Here is a 22251-nt window from a genome sequence, read left to right on the forward strand (position 1 = left end):
AGAGACAGAGAGAGAGACAGAGAGAGAGAGAAGTCGAGAGAGAGAGAAGTCTTAAAAGCAGGAACAGATACCTGTCACAGAATAGAACTTCTAAGAAAAAGAGAGTGCTTGCTAAGTGCCAGGTTCCTGCAGGGAAGATAAAGAATGAGGGCTAAGAAGTAGAAGATCTGGCCACTAGATCACTGGTGACCTTTACCAGATGCTATATTGCCTGTGAGTTTGCAACTTTACACTCTGCAAATATTATCTCTGCTTGTTAACGACTGCTTATTTTTTTCTGACCTTCTACAGAATTTTTCTTATACTTTCTAATAGCACTTACCACACACCATATTAAACCATAGTTGTATCTTTAAATCTCCCTTTACGGAGTACCCTCCCCCTTAAATACCTAGAAAGAAACCCAATAATTATCTCTTGAATTAAGAGCCAAACAAATGGCCTACAATGAGATAAAGCAAAAAGAAAATGTTATACTACTTCATGTTTACCAACAGTAAAGCTAGACTTAATTAAAAAAAAAAAAAACAAATCACCCTGATATTTCATGAAAAGCAAACCTCCTACAAAATGGTTGCACATAGGGTCAAAAGAGATCATTCTGCCTATTTCAAGATGGTAGACTGAGAACTGGCTAGTTTTCCCTTCCTACATTAATCCTGGAAAAGACAGAAAGTTAATTAGTGGTCACACAAGACAAAAGGAATTGAAAAGCTAGAACCTCGGAATAATTCTGTGATGTACAACAGACTAAATCAAATTAAAGAGGACAGTCAGAGACAATCAACATGGATCTTAAGGAAGAACAGAAACACAAAAAAGGGCAATAGAGCTACCAGTGTTTCATGCTCCAAGGTGGAATACAGAAAAAGAAAAGGACCGAGAGAAAATCAACAGTGTTACTAGGTGGACTACCACAGCGGGGACAGCCAAGTTAAATCAGCCCGGATTTACCCCATGCACAACACCCCTGGCAGTGAAACAGGCCGTATGATCCCAGGAGGGAGTAATGTGTACAAGATCTTAAAGAGACAGGGTAGTGTCCTGGGTGGCTGGTGACACCTAGAAAGAAGGGAAGCATCCATTCCCAGACCAGCCAGCAGGATATCTAGCTCAGAAACATTTTCTACATGCTCCTTTATTTTCACTGAAGGTCAAGGAAAACTCCAATGGCAGGTGGCTCTTAGTCCTCTTCCCAGGTAGGGTGTAACGACAGAGGCAGGAGAAAGTCTAACAAGGAATTTCATTCATAAAGACACATATCCGATCACAGAATGAGCAAACTCCTGAGGAATGTAAATCTCATTTAAGACAGAATACAGGCTCAACAAATGAAGAACACACCCAAAGAAAAGAGTTAAAATACAATCATAATAGGATTTTAAAATAAGTATGTTGACTCCCACTTCTATCCATAATGTAGTTAACAAGAACGAGATGTACCCTTCAGTTAAATTTTTTTTAATTAGTTTTTCTTTATTTTTTGAGAGGCAGAGACAGAGCACGTGTGGGGGGAGGGGCAGAGAGAGAGGGAGACACAGCATCTGAAGCAGGCTCCAGGCTCTGAGCTGTCAGCACAGAGCCCGACGCAGGGCCCGAACTCACGAACTGTGAGATCATGACCTGAGCTGAAGTCGGACGGTCAACTGACTGAGCCACCCAGGCGCCCCTACCCTTCATTTAAAACAACCAAAAAACTGGTCAACAAAATAGTTCAGACACTGGACAACAGGCAACATAGGACTGTGATCCTTGAGTGAGGGGAAACTAATGAGGTGAGGCCTACAATCTCCTGGCGTTCTGTCTGGAGACACATTTTGGACTTCACAGCAGGGACAGAGAGAGACCATGCAGAGTATGGCTATCTTGAATAGAGGAGAAGGTACTGGAAGACAGATTTCTGAGATGTGGGGCAAAGTTCTGGAGAGAGGGAGCTACGCAGGAAGAAAAGTTTACAGATCTGCGTGCCATTGAATCTTTTGTAAATACTAAGACATGTACACAGGATGAAATCCTATACCGTTGGGCAAAGAATGCGTGGAGTGCTGTGAGCTAAAGGGGTTCCAGAGCTCAGAACAGGCTGATAATTACTCAAATCTCCACTAGCCAAAGTGGAAAGTTCTCATTGATCATTCAAGGCATTCAGTAGAGATCTTAGAAGGATCACACCTCAGCCGTGAGGCTAACCTATCCCTAGTGTTAAAGGTTATATTCTCACGCTAACCCTAACAATACTTGAAAGGATCAAATACCTAACTGTAAGTAACTTAACAGTCTACTAAAGCTCAACACTCTTGAAAGAAAAACAAAATCCAGACTTGACGAGGTAAAGTTCACAGTGTCCAGCATCCAAACAAAAAAAAAAGTATTAGGCATACCAAGAAGCAGGAAAATGTAACCTATTAAACAGGAGAGAAACAGACAATAGAAACAGATTGAGAAGTGACGGAATTAGCAGAGAATAACATCAAAGTTATTATGCTTATGTTCAAGTATTTAAAAAAGAACATGGTGATGAGATGAAAGTATCGAGATAAATGTGTATGTTCAATATCTTCCCAGAAATAAGGGAGTACATCACATTTAAGAAAAATAGGAAATGGGAGAAAGAACCGATTAGAGAACATAAAAACCAAAAAATCTGTTGAAATACAAACCTCATTTGACTTGAAAAGCCTGAAGCCTCGGCAATGGAAAACACTTTGAATCAACATGATTCACCCAGCAGAATCCACCAAGAATTTCGGACCTGATGGTACAAGGAACTCTGAAAGTTGGTGTTTCGTGAAGCTAAAATAAGGGTGATCAGGTGAAGGTGTTTTAAGAAGCAATTCAATCCTCAGATCTCACCTCTCATTCTATGTAACTGGAGGAGGGCCCTGACTTCTACTCCAATAGAAACCTAGAGGCTTAGTCTCTTGATGAGGCTTGATTTCAGTTTCTCTCTAGAAATACAGGGTTTCTTAACTTAAGGACCAGGCACTGTTGAGGACAGGGATACCACACTGAAAACCGGGGGACTGAGTCAACATATGCGTATTAGATACCGACATGCCTCAGCCTTCCTTACCTCTGAAGCCAAAAATATGGCACTCTGGCCCCTTTAATTTCTGGGTAGACAACTGGAAGAATACTCTCTCAAAACTCTATCTAGTCAAGAATAAAGGTACAAAAATTGACAATCTCCAGTAAAAAAACACAGTCAGGTCACTCCTATAGTAACACTCGCAGCTGACATTCTACCCACTGGCTTAGTTTCCAGTCATCTTCTTAGCTCCTCACTCTTAACTATGAATCCACAACCAAATTATGTCTGGAAGCCATCTACAAAAACCTCCTAACATAAAACATATAGCTCAAAGCATCCATAACAGAAAAAAAAAAAAAATCATCTTGGAAGAAAAAGGAGACTATATAAAGAAAATATAATGAAGTTATTGTTCTCAGCTAAGACATTGTAGAAACATCAAGAAATAGGTGTTAGTAAAAGTTTTTTAAATGTTTATTTATTTTTGAGAGCGAGAGACAGACAGACAGAGTGCCAGCAGGGGAGGGGCAGACAGAAAGGGAGACATACAATCCAAAGCAGGCTCCAGGCTCTGAGCTGTCAGCACAGAGCCCAAAGCAGGGCTCGAACTCATGAACCACATCGTGACCTGAGCTGAAGTCGGATCCTTAACCAAATGAGCCACCCAGGCATCCCGAAATAGGTGTTATGTTAAAAGGAACAAGCAGAGAACAAAATAAACTCCCAGATATTAAAAATATGATAGCAAAAGAAAAGCTGGAATAAAAAGTTTATGAAATCTCCCAGAAAGCAGAGCAAAAATACAAAGACATGGAAAAGAAGAGGAGGAAAAAAAAATTACAGGGCCAGGCCAGGAGAGGCAATATCTGAATAACAGGCATTCATGACAAAGAAGACAAAATTAGAGAGGGGAACATCAGCTAAGTAATTCAAGGCAATTTCCTGGAACCCAAGGGTATGAGTTTCCAGATTAAAAGGGCCCACCAATAATAGCCCAGCAGCATGCAGCAAAGCAGACCCACACCAAGGCTCTGTGTGAAATTTCACTGTGAAATTTCAGAACCCTGGGGACAAAGAGAAGATCTTACAAGTTCGGAGACAGAAAACAATAATTTACAACAAAGGATCAGGATTCAGATCACTTGAAGCTTTTCAAAAGCAATCCTGGAAACTACAAGACAATGGCATAATGTCTTCGTTATTCTGAAGGGAAATTATTTCCAACTTAAAATCCTATTCCAAGATAAACTATTAAGTATTTTGGAGACATGCTAGATCTCAAGACATATAGGCCTCAAGAAATTTACTCCAATACATCCTTTTTTTTGCAGGTTTCTGCTCACACATGTATCACAGAGGCTTTCTCTCACCATCTTTTAAAAAAAGAACTCATCTTCACCCCCATCCTGGCTTCCCTATCTTCCTCACCTTCTCTAAAACACTGACATAGTACATTTTGTTTTAATCTCCCCAACCTGAAACACTTTTACTAAGTATCAACTCCAAGAAGGCAAGGACTACATGTTTACTGATGTGTTGAGCACCAAGAACTGTGTCTGATATACAAATGACTCTCAATAAAAAGTGTATTGCTTCGATAAAAATAAACTTTTTTTTTTTTACAAAAGTAGACAATGGAGTAATAGCACAGACTATCTACTCATGTATGAAGATAAAATGCAAGCATTTTCAGAAATACAAGGTCTCAGAGGTCTCACTCAGAGACCTCTTACTGCAAGCAGAAAAGAATATTGTCCAAAATGGGAAAAAAAAAAAAAAAGCCATTCCCTATGTGGACTATAATTTTCCCATTTTATTCTAAGTAGGAAATCTTTCTTACCACTTTAATTAGCAGATAAAATCTACCTCTGGTTCTCCCCTTTCACAAACAAAGAAATAGCTTTCTCTGAATTAATTCGACCTTATTGAAATTCCTTAATAGAATGATTCTCTTAATAGAAATTCATCCTAAAAGAAACAGAAAACACAGACTGCCAAAAGCCTCACATTAATAGAATTCAGCTGGGTATGGTTATGGCCAAGATCAGAATAGCTGATGCTTCTCTCTCTCCCATCACTGTAGCCTAGCTGCAGCTGCCAGACATGGGAGAAGCTCGCTGCTCGCAGCACAGAATGTCAGCTTTGAACCATAACTAAAGGCAGGCTGCCAATAATCAGCAGGAGATAGCTGAAATTAAAATAGAAGTTAAGAGGAAAACTGGACTGCTTTTCAGAAACTTGTCTATTCAATTAAGGCCTGTTATGCTTATATTTCCAAACATACGAAGCCTAAAAACAATTTATTTAATCATCTCTGACAAATCCATTTCATTCATCACATGTCCAGAAACTAAACTTTGTTTCCTGACATTTACAGACAGGAGTTTTTCAGACCTGGAAAATCGACTGTGAACTCTTGTTGTGCAGCGGCCAAGTCACTTCTTTCTTTCTTTTAAATCCCCGGCACTATTCACAGTATCAAGCACACAGGACTTAATAAACTCGAACAGTCCCCTCATTTTCAGAAAACATCGAGGTTTAGAAATGCTATATGGTTTGCTCCAGGATGTTTACACTAAAAGTTAGATCAAGGACTAGCAAACAGACCTCACTCTGGACTTTTCTTTTAACGTCTGAACCAATTTAAACAGAGGTTGAGGGGGAGAGCAATGACAACTTGTTGAATCATGAATCATGCTGGCTCTTTCATGCAGTTACTAGTCTCCCTTAGAAGTGAGCTAGAAACGTTTACAAATAATCACTTAGACCTGACCTCTTTAAAGGTATCTCTGCTATATGTGTCTAATAAAAAATTCAAAAAGAAAGATCCTAAATTTTATACCCAAGGACAGCTTAATTTTACCGGCATGATTCAATGTTTCTATACCCCTTCTGAAGTATACACCGATTTACCTCTTTCTGCATTGACATCTACCATCCCCACACATGTGAAAGCAACAGTCACCTGTACATCTACACAGATTATGTTCACCTAGTGGAGCTCATGAAGCAGGTCACAGGATGGGACTGGAAAGGTAGACAGGGGCTGCATCACCATATCTATTTTATGCTAACTTTTGATTTTATACTGAAGGCAATGGGGAACCACAGGAATATTTTAAGCAGAAAACTACAAGGATCAAATCTGCATTTTAAAAAGACCATTCTGACAGCAACACGGAAGATGGATGAAAAGAAAGACAAATCTTGAGGCAAAGAGACCTGAGGCTGCTCAAGTAATTCAAGTGAATTAAAGTAATTCAATTTCTCAAGCGAGAAATTATGAGAAATTATCCAAACTTAAGCAATAATAGAAGACACTGGAGAAGTGGTGACAGATTTAGGCAGTTCTGCAACTGGGACCCAGGCTACTAATTTTAAAACTTAGAGTCATACTAGCGTTATCAAGTGGGTAAAACCTTCAAAGTTTATTTAAACTCATAAAGAAAGGCAAATGAACAACTTTTCTAAAATTGCCTTCATGCTGTTAAGATAGTGACAGAAAGCCACAAAAATTGTCCCTTAGGTTCTCTGAGTAACCAAGTGTCTAAAGGTATTATGCCTAAAACAAAGCTCCTATTCAGTCACCACAGCCAGCATCCTAGTATGTTACCATTGAAAGGGCAAGACAGGAAATGAATCAATAAACCTCAGGCACATGCTTGGCCTGGAAAGACACAGCAAGCGTATCAAGGAGCAGAAATCTGAAAACAAAGGCCCTGGGTAATTTAATTACCAGGCCGGAATCTGCTGACTACCGGTTTAATTGTTTGAACAGTGCCCAAATTGTCTGACAAGGTGACCACCCTATGGTTTTTGCACCGTTTACTGCATGTGACCACCCAGACAAATATGAGAAATAGTTCTAAAGAACGCAGGAATCTTGAATAACTTTCATTAATCACACCTATGATTCCGAAGGAAAAATTTTTAAAGAGTCAAATCTTTTTATAAATAACTCAAGGCTCTTTTTAGTAAATTCAATTACCACTACATCCTCCATGCTGTCAGGTCAAGAAAATCGTATCCTTCAGAGATGAGCACAACTGCTATAGAAGAACTGGGTAACAAAAATTACTCAGAACAAATTTATATGCTCTTATTTACCATTATAAATAACTCTGAAAATGTTATTTTAGGGAGGTGTGGGAGTTGGAAGAGAGAATGTGACTGCAGGGTGGTAACTAGAGGAAGCCAATGTTCTCCTTTGATTCAGTTAGTATTTCCTCATTCATGTTTATCTCCTGAAGAGTAAACCAACAGAAAACTCCTTTCAGAAACTGAACAAAGAAGCACCTCTGACTGCCTAACCTGGCAGTGTGCTTCTACTGCCTTCACCGAATAAATAAGGTGTATAAGGCCAAAGTAGACTGTTACATTCAATATTCATTCAACAGGTATTTAAGTTTATGTGGTGTCGAATCCTCAGCTCCGAAACTAGTAGAGATAAAAAGATACACACACTTTAAATAATAATGAAAGGTAATATATAAATTCTAAAATGAGTTATACAGGAGAAAGAACTATAATGGTCTCATAAGAGAAAATCAATGTAGACAAAATTAACTGAGAAAGACTTTATTGAAGATGTGGAACTTTAGCTAGGCCTTTATAAAAGGCAAAATCTGAATATGTAAAGAACAAAGGGCTTTCTAAGGCTCCAGATCCACATGAACGTACATTTGGAAATTTACACATTTCTGTTTGGAGAACCACTATGGAAATCAGCCATATAGATTTTTTGGTCAAATAGGTTAGATTTGGTAAGAAGGCCACTGGATGGTTTCCAAAGTACTGGAGATGGGACTCAAAGGCTTCCAATTTTCATGAAAGATAAAAAAGAACAGTTATATCCACTAAAGCGGACAAAACCATTACATGCTTTGCCTGGTTTTTGAGTTTTAATGACAACATTACATTTAATGGTATCTATCATAATTCAATTCAATCAACTGACACGCTTAAGGGGATAAAGGGAGGGCAGAGAATCCTTAAGGCAGAAGGAACAGTAACATGCAAAGTCACTAGGACAGAAGAAGCTTAAGTTCAAAGAACTTTAAGAAGACACACAACCAGTTAGTGCAGAGGAGTTGATAAAAGCTCTAGCTCTGAACTCAGATTTCGGCTTCGAGCTCTGGTTATGCCACTTTTCTTGCTTGCTCTGTGAGGTAGGCAAACTGCTCAACTGTCTCCTGTACTGTAAAACAGAGATATTAACAGTCCCTATCTTATAAGGTTTTCAGAGGACGAAATGATAGAATGTGTATGGACTTAGCACAATGTCTAGCACATGTAAGTGTTCAAGAAATGATAACCTTTACGATTTTTAAAGCCAGGGTGTGTGGAGTGTAATCACGCTTGCTGGCCTTGATAAGAATCCTGGGCTTTATTCCAAAAACAATGGAAGTCCTGCAAAGTTTTAACAGTTTTAATTGAATTTTTGTTTTAAAAAGATGCCTTACTTTGTGTCTCTAATAAGAAACCCCAAAGGAAAAATGTACTGTAGAATTTACTACCAAGAAAAGTTCTGCTTTGAGGAATAAGTATCTTTCTTTCTCTTAGATAAAGTTCTGTAAATGACTGTATCTCTCTTTCACTTTGAGAGCCAGAAAGCTTAGGGCCAAATGTGAAGTTCTTGGGCCCTACTGCCTGCATATTTGTGTTTCCTCCTCCTACCTCCTACGAGTGCTTTCTACTCTTACATAACATTTTCTGATTCGTTATTATTAGTAGTACTAGTATTTAGAGACAGAGAGCATGGACATGAGCGGGGGAGAGGGGCAGAGGGAGAGAGAGAGAATGTGAAGCAGGCTCCACACTCAGCATGGAGCCCAAAGGAGGACTTGATCTCACGACTGTGAGGTCACGACCCGAGCCAAAATCAAGAGGTGGACGCTTAACCAACTGAGCCACTCAGGGGCCCTTCAGTTCTTTATCCTTGTTTATATTTTAGAATTATTGTTTTTGTATTATTTTCCTTTAAAGCTATTTCAACTGTTTACAGCATGAGGTGCAATCTAATTAATTAAACCAAAAAAAAGGGCATAAACAGCAAAACCTCATGATGCATGAATCATGATGCATTCCCAGCATGCTACCTAAATCACTCTTTTGGTGTAAACCTAGTCAGATGGAGCAAGAAAACCAGATGGCACAGGAAACCTCTCTCTATGCAAAGAAAGAGCAGATGAGGAGCGTGCAAAGACCTAAGGCCTTTCCGGAATTAGCAGGGCACAGTTGGGGTAACCAGTGCCAAGAGCAGAAGAGAACTGGAAAGTGGCAAGCTTCTGAGAAGTACTGGTTCAAGGTTAGAGGTTTTGTTTTTGCATATGAATGTTTTTTCCCAAAAGAACTTCACCCTCTTCATTTTGGTGGTTCCACTGTCCTACTTTCTTAGCTCATGAGACCCCTTGGTTGCTTCACTTATCTCCCTCCTGAACTTGGACCTCCTGGTCAGCCATTTGAACTGTGACCTCTCTGGCCACAGCAATGCCTACATGGATCTGACCTTCTGTCATTGCAATCCCTAACCTGGCTCCTTCTTATTGTCTACTTTTTCTCCTGCTGAGTTGGAAAGCACTGATGACTGTGAGTCTACCGTGAACTCCCTCACTGCTAATTACTGACGCTTTTATTCATCCCTTGAATATCATATGAGCACCACCAGCTGCTCTAAACCTTTCCCCACGCTGCAGTGTCTGACATACTGCTCTTTCCCTGACTTTTCATCTGCTACATTACATAATGAATTCAATCTATATTAGCCAACTCCTCTTGCTTCTATTTCATCCCAAAGCTACATCTTCAGTCATGTCCTCAGCACAAACTCTAATTCTCACTGGGACTGCACCTATGCACTACTTTCTCAGAGAAGGAGGAATTCCTCTCATCTAAGCTAACCTTCCCTCTGTGCTTCTGATCCCATTACCTCCTGTCTACCCTGGGGTCTTGTTCCACCAACCATTCCTTCTTTCCTGCCTATATTCTTTTCTAGCTTCTTCACACCAAGACCACTACCACAAACAAAACCATGACATGGCACTGAATTCTATAGACTCTAATTATCCCTCAAATCTGTCCTTCTCTCCTCCCTTCTACCTTCAAGACCTCAAAAATAATTTTTTAGACCTTTCTTCCTCTCCTCACTATCCAGGTGTCTATAAATTCTTGAAATCTGGCTTTATTTCCCCATTTATTGAAAATCACTCTCTTCCAAGTCACTGGTGATCTGACGATGACGAAATACACACCCCCTGCACTCTAGGCTCTCTCCCCTTTGTCTAATCAGGACAGAAACTGTCCTTACTTCCCAAGACGCTCTTCTGCTTCACCAATCCCACTTCTCCCAACTGCCTTCTAAAGAAGCCGTCATCAAAACTCACATCTTATTCTTAGCCTTCTTCTAAGATCTCATTAACTACACCTTCACTCAATCATGTCTATGCAGATCATTCTCAAACCCAGAAGTAATAAAGAGTATAGGGTGGAGATTTATGTGCATAGACGTGATGAGTAAAGGTGTATAACCACCACTCAAATCAATAATTTACCATCACCCAAGACAGTTCCCTCTTGCCACTGGTCAATTCCCCCCCCACCATAAACAGTAAACAGACCACCACCTTCCTATTTCTATTACTATGTATTTGTGTTGCCTCTTCTAGAGCTTGATGTAAAGATAACCAACTGTACGGATATGCTCTTTTGCATCTAGCTTCTTCCATTCAGCACCATTTGTGTAAACTTTATTCACACTGGTGCATGTGGAAAGTAGTTCGTTCCTTTCTACTGCTGTGTTGTCTTCCATTCTATTGCTTTACCACAATTTGTTTGGGAGACATTCTCCTGCTGCTGGACATTTGGGTTGTTCCCACTTGAGAACAAGTTGCTATGATAATTCTTGTACAAGTTATTTTACAGACATTTGTTTTCATTTTCCTTGGGCAAATACTTAGGAATGGAATTGCTGGGTAAGAGGTAGACGTACATTTAACTCGATAAGAAACTGAAAAACGGTTCTCTCAAGAACGTGGTTGTACCATGTTACACTCCCACCAGCAGTATATGCGAATACTTGTTGCTTCAAATCCTTACTGGCATTTAGTAGTATTATCAGCCTTTTAAATTTTAACCATTCTAGTTGACATGTAATGTTATCTCATTATAGTCTTTAATTTCTCTGATGACTAATAAGGTTGCATGATTTTTCATGTGCTTATTATTTGACCATTCATATATCTTCTTTTGTAAAGTGCCTGGTTCCAGTCTTTTGCCAATTGTTAAACTGGGTGGTTGTTTTTTTCTTACTGCTGAATTTAACTTCTCTTTTGAAAGGGGTTTGCTTTCATATCTTCAATGGCCAAAAGGTCATATCAAACTAAATGTCCTGGTGTTATCTCTAACAGCACCTTTGAAGTCTAATTTGTAATTTTTTAGTTGGGAACCAGACCTCTCTATTGCTGTCAACCACATCACAAATATTCTTCAATCGTGTTTGCTTTAAATCCTAACTCTTGAGGTTCTCCTCTTGACAGCCAGTCAATAAGAACTCTTGAGAGGTGGTAAATTATTAACATATAGGCTCTGGGATTGCAAGGGTCAAATCCAGACCCCACCACTTACTGGCTGTGTGACTTTGGACTGTGAGTCTTTCAGTGCCTAACTTCCAAGGTTTTTTGTGATATTTAAATACATAAATCATATAAAGTACTTTAAATAGTACCCAACAAAAAGGGAGTACTCAATAAATACTACTTGTTATTTTCAGAATCAGAAATGCCTTTTACTTAAAATCTTATCTCATGATTCCAACAAATAACATTTTATTTTCTTTTATTTTTTAAAGTTTATTTATTTGTTTATTAAAGTTTATTTATTTATTTAGAGAGAGACAGAGACAGTGCAAGTGGGGAGGGGCAGAGAGAGAATCCCAAGCAGGCTCCATGCTGCTAGCACAGGGCCCAACATAGGGCTCAAACCCACAAAACTCTGTGAGATCATGACCTGAGCCAAAACCAAGAGTGAGATGCTTAACCGAATGAGCAACCAGGTGCCCCCCAACAAATAACATTTTAATCTAAGCATTTAGCCTCTGACCTCTAGACAATTAAAACAGTCTATTAAATGGTCTCTTTCCTTCTCCTCTAATTCAGACCATGCATCCTTGCTGGATTTATCTTCCTTAAAAAAGTCCTTACACACATCACCACCTTTTGGTTCTCAGACGCCCACTACAAGAAATAATCTGAACCCTTTATCCAAACACTCGAGGTCTCTCACAAGTGGTCCTTACATATACCTCTCAAAGATATATCTCCTACATATAGGACTATGGAAAGAATTCAAAAAGTATTCAAAAGATTATGCCTACAATAGAAAAAGTCAGCAGCAGCAATAAACATATTTTACTTAGGAAAAAGGAGGTAAATCTAATCAGCTAAGAGAAGTGAAAGTGGTTGCCTCTGATGAAGGGAAATGGGGGTGGGGTGGAGGATGGGGAACTTATCTTGTTTCTAACAAATGCTGCAGAATTATTTGACTTCTTACAGGGTACATTTTTAACTTTTTAAAAAATAAAACTTGGAAGAGAAAAATACAGACCCAGAGAGATGAAAAAAAAGACAAAAACAAAGGAAGACGTGTTTATCAACTGAAGTGGACAGCATAATGTGTCGGTTACTAAGGGTAATCCATAGACTTACGGAAGGAATAGTCGGGCACATCCATTTACCTAGTGCAGATACCCTATTTGTAGATGGAAGAGTTTGGATTTTATCCAAAAAGCAATGGGAAGTGAAGGTAACTGAACACAGAAGTAATATAATAAAAATAGTACCTAGGGAAGATTAAACAGGAATTATATCAGAAATGCACAGTCTTGACTGGAAAAGAAATAGGGAGTGGTAAAACAGGAGGTCTTCATAATTGAGACACGAGGTGATGAAAGCCCAGATTAGGGTGATGACTGTGGAAACAGAAGGATTTAATTTCAAGTCACTTTTTCAAAAACACAGGGTATGATTTGCTGGCCAACTAAATACGAAACTAAGGTAATTAAAAAAAAAAAAAAGGAACACAACACCCTTTAACATAAAGTGTGCACTAACGGAATACTTATAAAGTGTAAAGAGTATGTCCAAGGTTGTAAACATTAAAGATAAACTTTAATGTATAGTTCTTAATATATAGTTTAATACTACTTATGTGGTTCTTTTTCATTTAAGCCTCCAATTGATTTAAGACATTTCTGGCTCAGAATTCACTTAAAATCTTATACATATTTGGGGAGCCCGGGTGGCAAGTCGGTTAAGCATCTGACTCTTGACTTCGGTTCAGGTCATGGTCTTACTAAGGTTCATGAGATTGAGCCCATGTCGGGCTCTGCACTGACAGGGTGGAGCCTGCATGGGATTCTCTCTCTCCCTCTTTCTCTGCCTCTCCCCCTGCTCGCATGTGCATGCTCTCTCTCTCTTTCAAAATAAGTAAACATTAAAAACAATCTTAAACCTATTTTTCACTACTTGATTAACGTTCCATGGACTGCATTTTTCATTTGTGTTTTCCTTCCTCACGGGCTTCATCTCCGAAACTGGCTGGCTGTCAGTCTCTTCTTTGCTTGCACCTACCTGAAGCTACAGTTTACTCTTTTTGTCCCCATTTACCCTAGATATTTTATATTACAAATAAACTATACACATTGAAAAATCCCAAAATTACATTTCAATTTCTATAAAAACAATGTGATCCAAACCTTTACCATCAAAAGTCTTGGCAAGAAAGAACAATTCAGAATATTCCCTTTTCACAGAAATGACATCTGACGTGTAATAGCCATTTCTAGTTGACCCATAAAATTACACCTTCAAGCTTTAAAAATATTCCATTGGGTAAAGACTTAACCTCTTGACCCCACTGCTCTTCTCAACTACTTCCTCATTTCTAGTCTCCCTTTTTGAAGGAGAAATCTTTCTAAGAGCCATGTCTTCTGGCTTTCTCCATTTTTCTTCTATTTGCTCTTAAAGCCCTGCAATGTAGCTTTTGACCCACCCACTCCACCAAAACTGCTCTTACCAACTGCCAGATACAATGGTCAACTATCATTCTTCACCTTTCTTGATCTGACATAGATAGTCATTCACACCACCATCCTGAGAACACTTCCTTCACTTCCTGGTTCCTTGGTAACCAGGACACTGCATTCTCTTGTCTCTTTTGCTGGCTCCTCCTATCTTCCCAGTCTTTAAATGTTTGAGGGCCTTAGGAATATGACATGGGTCGTTTCTCCAATCATAGTCACTATTTAGGTGGTCTCCACCTAGCAAGAAATCCTACTGATTCTTCTAGCAAAACATACCGTGGATCTGACCCATAGCACTACGTGTATTGCCACTGCCCTGCTGAGCCATCGTCATCTCTCACTTGGACTACTGGAACAGCCTGGTCTGTTTCTACTCTTGCTCACTACAATCCATTCCGAGAACAGCCAGAGTGGTGCTTTTAAAATGTCAAATTAGGAGTGCCTGGATGGCTCAGTTGGTTAAGTGTCCAACTTCAGCTCAGGTCATGATCTTGCGATTTGTCACTTCAAGCCCCACAATGGGCTCTGCACTGGCAGTGCAGAGCCTGTGTGGGATTCTGGCTCTCTCCTTTCTCTCTGCACTTCCCCCTCTCGCGTTTTTTTCTCTCAAAATAAATAAACTTAAAAAAAAAAAAAAAGTAAAATTAGATGCAATCACTTCTTTGATCAATCCCCTCTAATGGTTCCCTAATTCTTTCAAGGTTAAGAGCCAAAGTCCTTATAATGGCCTACAAAGCCCCTATAGTGCACCACTCCTGCTTCCCATTTGCCCTTCTGATCTCATCTCCTACTACTATTCTTCCTCCCTGCTAACTCTTACTCTTCTCTCTTGCTTGCCTATCTCTAGCCAGACAGGCCTCCCCACTATTCCTTGAATATACCAAGCACACTGCTGCCTCAGGACCCTTGCATTTGGTCTCTCCTCTCCCTGGAACACACTCTTTCCTCATATCTACCTGACTAGTTTCTGGTCTCTGCTCAAATGTCAGTGTGGCCTTTCCTGATCACTCTATTTAACACTGCAATCAACTTCCCTACTCCCCAACGCCCCTTCCTTGTTTTCCTTGTTTTACTATTTCCATAACACTTACCACCATCTAATATGCTATACATTCTACTTAATTCCTTTATTTTATCTCTCCCCACACTAGAATGTAAAGTTCATAAGAGGGATTTTTGTCTGTTTTCTTCATTGTGGTATTCCTACCAGGTAGAACAGTATGTAACACACAGTTGGTTTTTGGTAAAGATTTCTTGAAACACTGACTAAACTGAATAGATGAGCCAATATAAGATAGAGTAAGACAGAAATAAAAAGGAAAAGAACAGAAAACAGAAAAAAGGAATAGAACAAGAAGAGAAGGAATGGAAGAAACTTGTCTTCCTTTTAAAATAGCTAAACTTAAAGGTAATTTTGACAGGATTGGAGATTTCTGCTTTCATTCAAGATGGAGGAACAAGGACTGGATGTACCGAGACAATCCCCACAACAAATAAAAGACAAAGATATATGAGATACTGGTTTATAGCACACTGAACATCAGGCAAAGAAGAGTGATCTCTGAGAGGCAGAAAATAAGTGAGGTGAGACCTACGAATACACTCAACTATGGCTTAAAAGAGGGTCTAGGCCACAGGGTAGGGAGGAGAACCTGAGGCAGCACCCAGCAGAGTCCCTGAGCAAGGAGACAGACCTGAGAGTCTCAGGAGAATGAGGTGAATGGAGGTAACAAAACACAGAGTACCAAAGAAGAGAGTACACACACTGAGGAGCCCACAGCTTTGATCTGTGAGCATCCTGGAGAGGAGACATGGCACATGCATGTGAGAAAACTACCAAAACCCATAAAAAGAACCATCTGTGAGGATTAGAGAGAACAGTGTCTGGTACCAGGAATGCTGCCTGTTCCTACTGACCAGGCTAAAAAAAACACCCCAAATCCATGGGGCATCGGATAGAGGACTCCAAAGTGGGAAATAATGATACCTAGAGTGAGCACTGCTCCAATCATAAAAGGAAGATTCAAATGACATAAATTCTTTCCTAGTAACTTAACTGTGTCCCAGATCAAAGCTAAAGAAGAGGGATAGGAATACAAAGACATATGGCAACCAGTAAGGTAAAAGTGACAATGTCTGACATAATCAAAGACTACTAGGCAGGTAAAGAAGTAGGAAAATCTGATCAAAACTGGGGAGAAACATTAACCATTCACAACAGATTCAGCACTGACAGAGATAGGAGAATTAGAAGACATGGGCATTACAAGTTATTAAAACTATACTCCAGATGTTAAAAAAAGACAACTAAAGACATGGTAGATCTAAAAAAGAAAAAAAACACAAGGCCTCAGTCAAGCTTACAGAGCAGGAAACTGCCACGTGTGAGATGAAAAATACACTGGATGAGAGTGACGGCAAATTAGACATCATGGAAGATTCGATGACTTCAAGACCCAGAAAGAGCAACTATCCAAAATGAAACAAAGGAATTTTTTTTTTACAAAGCCTTTACAAAGGAATGTACAAAACAAAGGCAAACAAAGGATTTTTTTTAAAAACAGAAAAAACATCATCAGTGAGCTGTAGAACAATTTCAAACAGCCTAACAGATGTATAATTGGAGTCTCTAAAGAGAAGGAAACAGGGGTGGCTCAGAAAAACTGGTCAAGAATGTAATGACTGAAACTTTTCTGAATTTGGTGAAAGCTGTACATTCACAGATCCAGGAAGTTCAATGAACAGAAACATGAAGAAAACCACACAAAGGCGTATCACAACCAAATTGTTGAAACCTGTAATGAACAGAAAAAACTGGAAAAGCAGCCAGAGAACAGAGGCACATCACACACAGAGGAATAAAGAAAAAGACACAGCAGGTTTCTTGCCAGAAATGATGCACACGAGAACACAGTGGAGCAACATCTTTCAAGTACTGAAAGAGAAAAACCCAAGCTAGAAATATATACCCAATACAAATATCTTGCAAAAACAGACAAAGACTTTCGACATACAAAAACAAAGATTTCATCAGCAACAGACCTGCATTACAAGAAATGCCAAAGAAAATCCTTCCAACAGAAGACAAATGACACCAGATCAAGGTATGTATCTACACAAAGAATTGAAAATGAAAATGTGCATCTCTATAGATGGATGTAGCAATGATGAGTCCACTAGGAAATATGTAAGATTCAAAAAAAATTTTTTTAAATCTTTATTCATTTTTGAGAGAGACAGAGTGTGAGCAGGGGAGGAACAGAGAGAGGAGGAGACACAGAATCCAAAGCAGGCTCCAGGCTGTGAGCTGTCAGCACAGAGCCCGACGTGGGGCTCGAACCCACAAACTGCAAGATCATGACCCAAGCCAAAGCTGGACGCTAAACCGACTGAGCCACCCAGGCGCCCCGGAAATATGTAAGATTTTAAAAGACAATACCGAAATCTCTTTAAAACATAACTGACTTTTTAAACAAAAGTAACAACACTGTATTTTGTGTTTTATAAAATAAGGGATAAATAAAATGTCTGACAAGAACATAAAGGCCAGGAGATAGAAAATAAAAGTATAGTACGTTAAGGCTCATACCGTATGTGAGGTGGCAAGTCATTACTTGAAGGTAGACTGTAAGTTAAAGACTTGTACGTAAATGTTCAGAGCAATTCATGTTTAACAGCCAAAACCAGAAACCAACCCACGTGTCTATTAACTCATGAATGGATACACTGGGATATATTTATACAATAGAAAGCTATTTCTAAACTACTTAGCAATAAAAAGAAATGATATGTTGATATACACAACAAAATGGATGAATCTTAAAATAATTACACTTAGCGAAAGATGCCAGACAAAAAAGCATATACTGAATGGCCACATTTATATAAAACTCAAGAAGACAGAAACTAACATACAGTGACACAAAACAGATCAGCAGTTGCTTGGTGGTGAGGTGGGCCAAGAGAAATTATAGAGGGGCACAAAGGAACTTTGGGAACTATGGGTATCTTGGCTGTGGTGATGTGTGTGTGTGTGTGTGTGTGTGTGTGTGTGTATGTTATGTGTGTGAAAACTTATTAAATTGTACATGTTAAATATATGCAATTTATTGTAGGTAAATAATTCCTCACAAAGGCTGTTTAAAAACCATTTTGGATTTAAATGGGCAGGTTAGGGGCGCCTGGGTGGCTCAGTCAGTTAAGCATCTGACTTAGGCTCAGGTCATGATCTCATGGTTTGTGGGTTCAAGTCCCACATAGGGCTCTGTGCTGACAGCTCAGAGCCTGGAGCCTGCTTCGGATTCTGTGCCTCCTTCTATCTCTGTTCCTCCCCCGCTTGCACTCAGTCTCTCAAAACTAAATAAACACTAAAAATATATTTGTAATTTTTCAAGGGTTAGAATGGATCATAAAACCCAATTAATCAAATACTCTCTTAACAGAGATAAAGCAACCAAGTCCCAGAGAGGTATAGCGACTGGCCCAGGGTCTTACAGCTACAGTTGGGAGCTTTCTAAACCGTATGATCCACAACAGCAGGAACCATGTTATTTAGGTCACCACTATATCCTCTATACCTAAAACAATGCTGGGACGCAGTAGGAACTCAGTAAGTATTTGTTGACTAATTTTGCCCCTGGAAGGAAAGGTAAAAAATGAAGATAAAAGGAAACATAAAAGGAAAGAAAATCCCCCTTGCAATATGACTCCAAGTTTCTTCCTGTCTGTGATTCTCCCTTCTCTCTCATGCAGCTGACAAAATTAAGCAACAGCTTTAAAACATAAACATCATGAATACAAGAGAATAAGTTATATTCCATATCTTTGTCATACTGAATATTTTATTGTATTCTAATCCTTAAAAGGTTCTAGTTACCAACTCTTAAACGAGCAGGAAAATTAACAGAAAATACTACATTCATGAAGATTAGTGACATATTCAAATTAAGAACAAATTTAAAGAACAGTGAAGTGCTTACCAAAAATCTCTCCATTTTTGGCATATTCTGTCACAAGGTACAACATATTTTTGGTCTCCATTACCTATTGATAAATAATTCCATATTAGTCTGACAGGAAAGGATTCTACTCTAATTCAACATTCTATGGAATTACAAATAAAACTACTAATAAGAGTACCCAAGTTACGAATAATTCAGAAGGTGGCAAAGTTTACACGACTGACGGTATCTTTATGCTAACTCTTCTGTGAAAAATCTAGGTTCTTTCTTTTCCAGGTTTGGCCCATGGATCAGAGGAAGCGGCACTGCCCAGGCACCTGTTAGAAATGCAGCATCTCAGGCCCCACCCCAGACCTACTGACACAGAATTCCCATTTTAACAAATTTTTTAAACAGAAATTGTGATTGTTACACACGTTCAAGTTTAAGAAATATTAATATAGATAGAAGGAGCTTTGAAGATCAACTTTTTATCACCTCACAGACTTTTCTAGCCTTGTGCTATCTGGTAGACTCTGATTGAGGAATAATAAAATAGAGCTCAGTTTATCTGGCCTATATCCTAAATAATCTGGCACAATAGGATGTTTCTCCTACTGTACTGCCATACTGTTATAAACTACTGTTATTTTAAAAACAATCTTCAAACGTTTCTTCATAACTTCACTGCTGTACAGTTTTATTTAAATTAATTTTCCTAGGTTGGAAAAGGAAGCGTGTCAGTGTCATTGACTTGCTATTTCAAACTATAATGAGCCAAAAGGAAATGAATTGATAAGTTCAAAATGAGTGAATTTTAGATTTTCTGTAACACTATCTTTTAATGTACTGGCACAAGCTAACAGTGAAAATTTAACTGCCATCTACTCAAAGGCTGAAGACTAATTTTGCTCTAACATGTAGGTTTAGGACTATTCCCAATCAGGCCAGAAAAGAGCTATCTACAATTTGCATCTAAATAAGCCAAATAGTAAGTCAATTTAACTGATTATTTAGCTCAAATAAAGATGGAATTGTGTGAAACATGGTAGTTGTAGCCTCAGTTTAGCTTATGGTTCATCAGACTTCTAAGGATGTGATTAGGTTCTTATAAGTATTCTCTTTAGGAATTAAAAAAAAAAAAAAAAGGCTTAAAGGGAGAAATACTGTGATGTAAATATGACCTAAGGCGCCATGTGCAGTTTTAGAACTTTGGGAATTGTTTTGAGTGGCACATCATAGTCTCTCATTCTAATGGTAACACTAAGGGTCTCCACACCTTTTTAATTGCAAATCTCTATCAATAACCAATCGTCTAGCCAGACACATATGTACATAGGCATGTACATGTAAATATATACACGTACCTGTGTATGTTTATATGAACGTAAAGAGACACAAATTACATACTTGTGCTGCATAATTGTATAAACACATTATATACATGATAAAGTGCACACAAGAAGATAAATACAAAAAATACACATAGTTAGACGTTTTGATATTTTCTTATGCCCAAGGGACACTTGTGCTAACCCATGTGAGTATACACAGTGGTGGGCCAGTATTAGCTCTCTGTAGGGGGGAAAATAAAATGGCCCTGACTTGTGAACAGCTTCCTGTGGTATAAATACTCCCAACATTGCCAATTTTGGGCTACTAACACGCTATTAATTGACTCACAAAACTTCTGAAAATGTTATAGATACTACAAGCCAGTACAGGCTGAGGACAGCATACCACTGGGTGCACACATCACACCAGGGAGACACAAGTCATAGGCTAGCAGAGTGTAACATTTTAGCTTAAAAATAGTTTTCCAATATAAAAATTCTACATATTAACAAATAGAAATGTTAAAAAAATGTTTTGTATTACATTGTCATTCTTCAACATGAATTACTCTTTAAAAATCGGAGAAAATCTTCCTTTTAAAAAACACAGCTTATACTTTAAATGGGTATAGTTATTTTACAAAATTTTATCTCAATAAAGTTGATTTTTTTTTTTAAAAAAAATGGCTCACTTACTTTATCTGACAAAATAACCCAAACAAAATATACGACTTGGTTCTAAGTATTACCAAGTATGCCACTAGGTAATATGCTATTTTAACCTTTGTATTTCAAAAAACAAAGTGTTTTTTTTTTTTTTAAATAAGCAAAACTGCCATATCCCCATTAATGGTTCCACCACCAAAAGACAACAGGCTTAAGTATCAGAAAAGCAAAACTACAAACTTTTGAATTAAATACCTTACAGTCTCAGAGACAACTTAAAATTAAGCTATTAGTTTTTTACTTCCTAGTTTTTTATTAAAATACAAAAAATGGGTGTACCCAGCTTAACGAAACCATATAATCATCTTTTTTTTAATAGACTGAAAAAACTCACACAAAGAGAAAAATGATGCAAAAGAGAGAATGGGTTGTGAGAAGCATGGAGAAGAAAAAGGTTAAGTCCTACCTGGTAAAGTTTGATGATATGAGGGTGGTCTAACATTTTCATTATTTGTACTTCTCGGTAGATTTTCTCAAGGTTCACTGCATCCAGCTGAGATTTATCTATTATTTTTATCGCCACCTGCATCCCGGACACAAATAAATACAATTAGTATGTGATGGTTAATATTTTCTAGTTAAGAATCTTTTAAATATACGACACCTGCCTCATCCGCTCAAGCTCTGTCCTCCCTCCTTTCAAAATAAACAAACATTTATAAAAAAATTAAAAATACAGCACCCCTGACACTTTGCCTGTAGGTTGCTATGACAACAAAAACTAGTTTAAATTCAATGCTCATTCAACAAATGTTTCTTAAACATCTACCACATGTGAGGCACTGCAGTAGATTTTGTTTAGGAGTATCTTTAGTGTGCCATGACAAATAACCCTGCAAAGTCGCTTTAATAAAATATATTTCTCTTTTAGTGTAACCGTAATGTTTTACTCTACTTATAAACTGAAGAAATAAAATCTCAGCAGCTTCAACCAGTTATCTCGCTGCAAAGTACCTCTAAACAAATGATCAGCTGAGTAGAAGGCAATTTCTGCTGTATTGAAACAATTTTTCTAGAAAAGTGATAGATTCCAAAGAATGTAGACATAGCTTTGGTTGGGCGGTGGTGGGGGAGCTAAATATAAAGTATTAAAATCAATTTATATGAAAGATACCAACTGGATTCAACTGTGTTTTAAAAATCGAA

At 38.4% G+C, this 22251-nt stretch overlaps 1 protein-coding gene across 3 annotated transcripts in view; it reads right to left on the reverse strand.

The window, feature by feature from the left end:
* The window catches only part of SIK2 (salt inducible kinase 2), a 121988-nt gene that overhangs the window by 81650 nt on the left and 18087 nt on the right, over nt 1-22251 (reverse strand). For 2 of the 3 annotated variants that reach the window (XM_027036476.2, XM_027036475.2), the window contains exons 2-3: nt 21512-21628; nt 19085-19148 (exon numbers count right to left, since the gene is read on the reverse strand). In XM_027036476.2, coding sequence (XP_026892277.1) covers nt 19085-19148; nt 21512-21628 — 181 coding nt within the window. Of the gene's footprint in view, nt 1-19084; nt 19149-19244; nt 19363-21511; nt 21629-22251 lie in introns of those variants that run through there. The other variant, XM_053204124.1, reaches the window with a different exon arrangement.

The sequence above is a fragment of the Acinonyx jubatus genome, chromosome D1, assembly GCF_027475565.1.
Source record: "Acinonyx jubatus isolate Ajub_Pintada_27869175 chromosome D1, VMU_Ajub_asm_v1.0, whole genome shotgun sequence".
Taxonomy (NCBI): Eukaryota; Metazoa; Chordata; class Mammalia; order Carnivora; family Felidae; genus Acinonyx; species Acinonyx jubatus.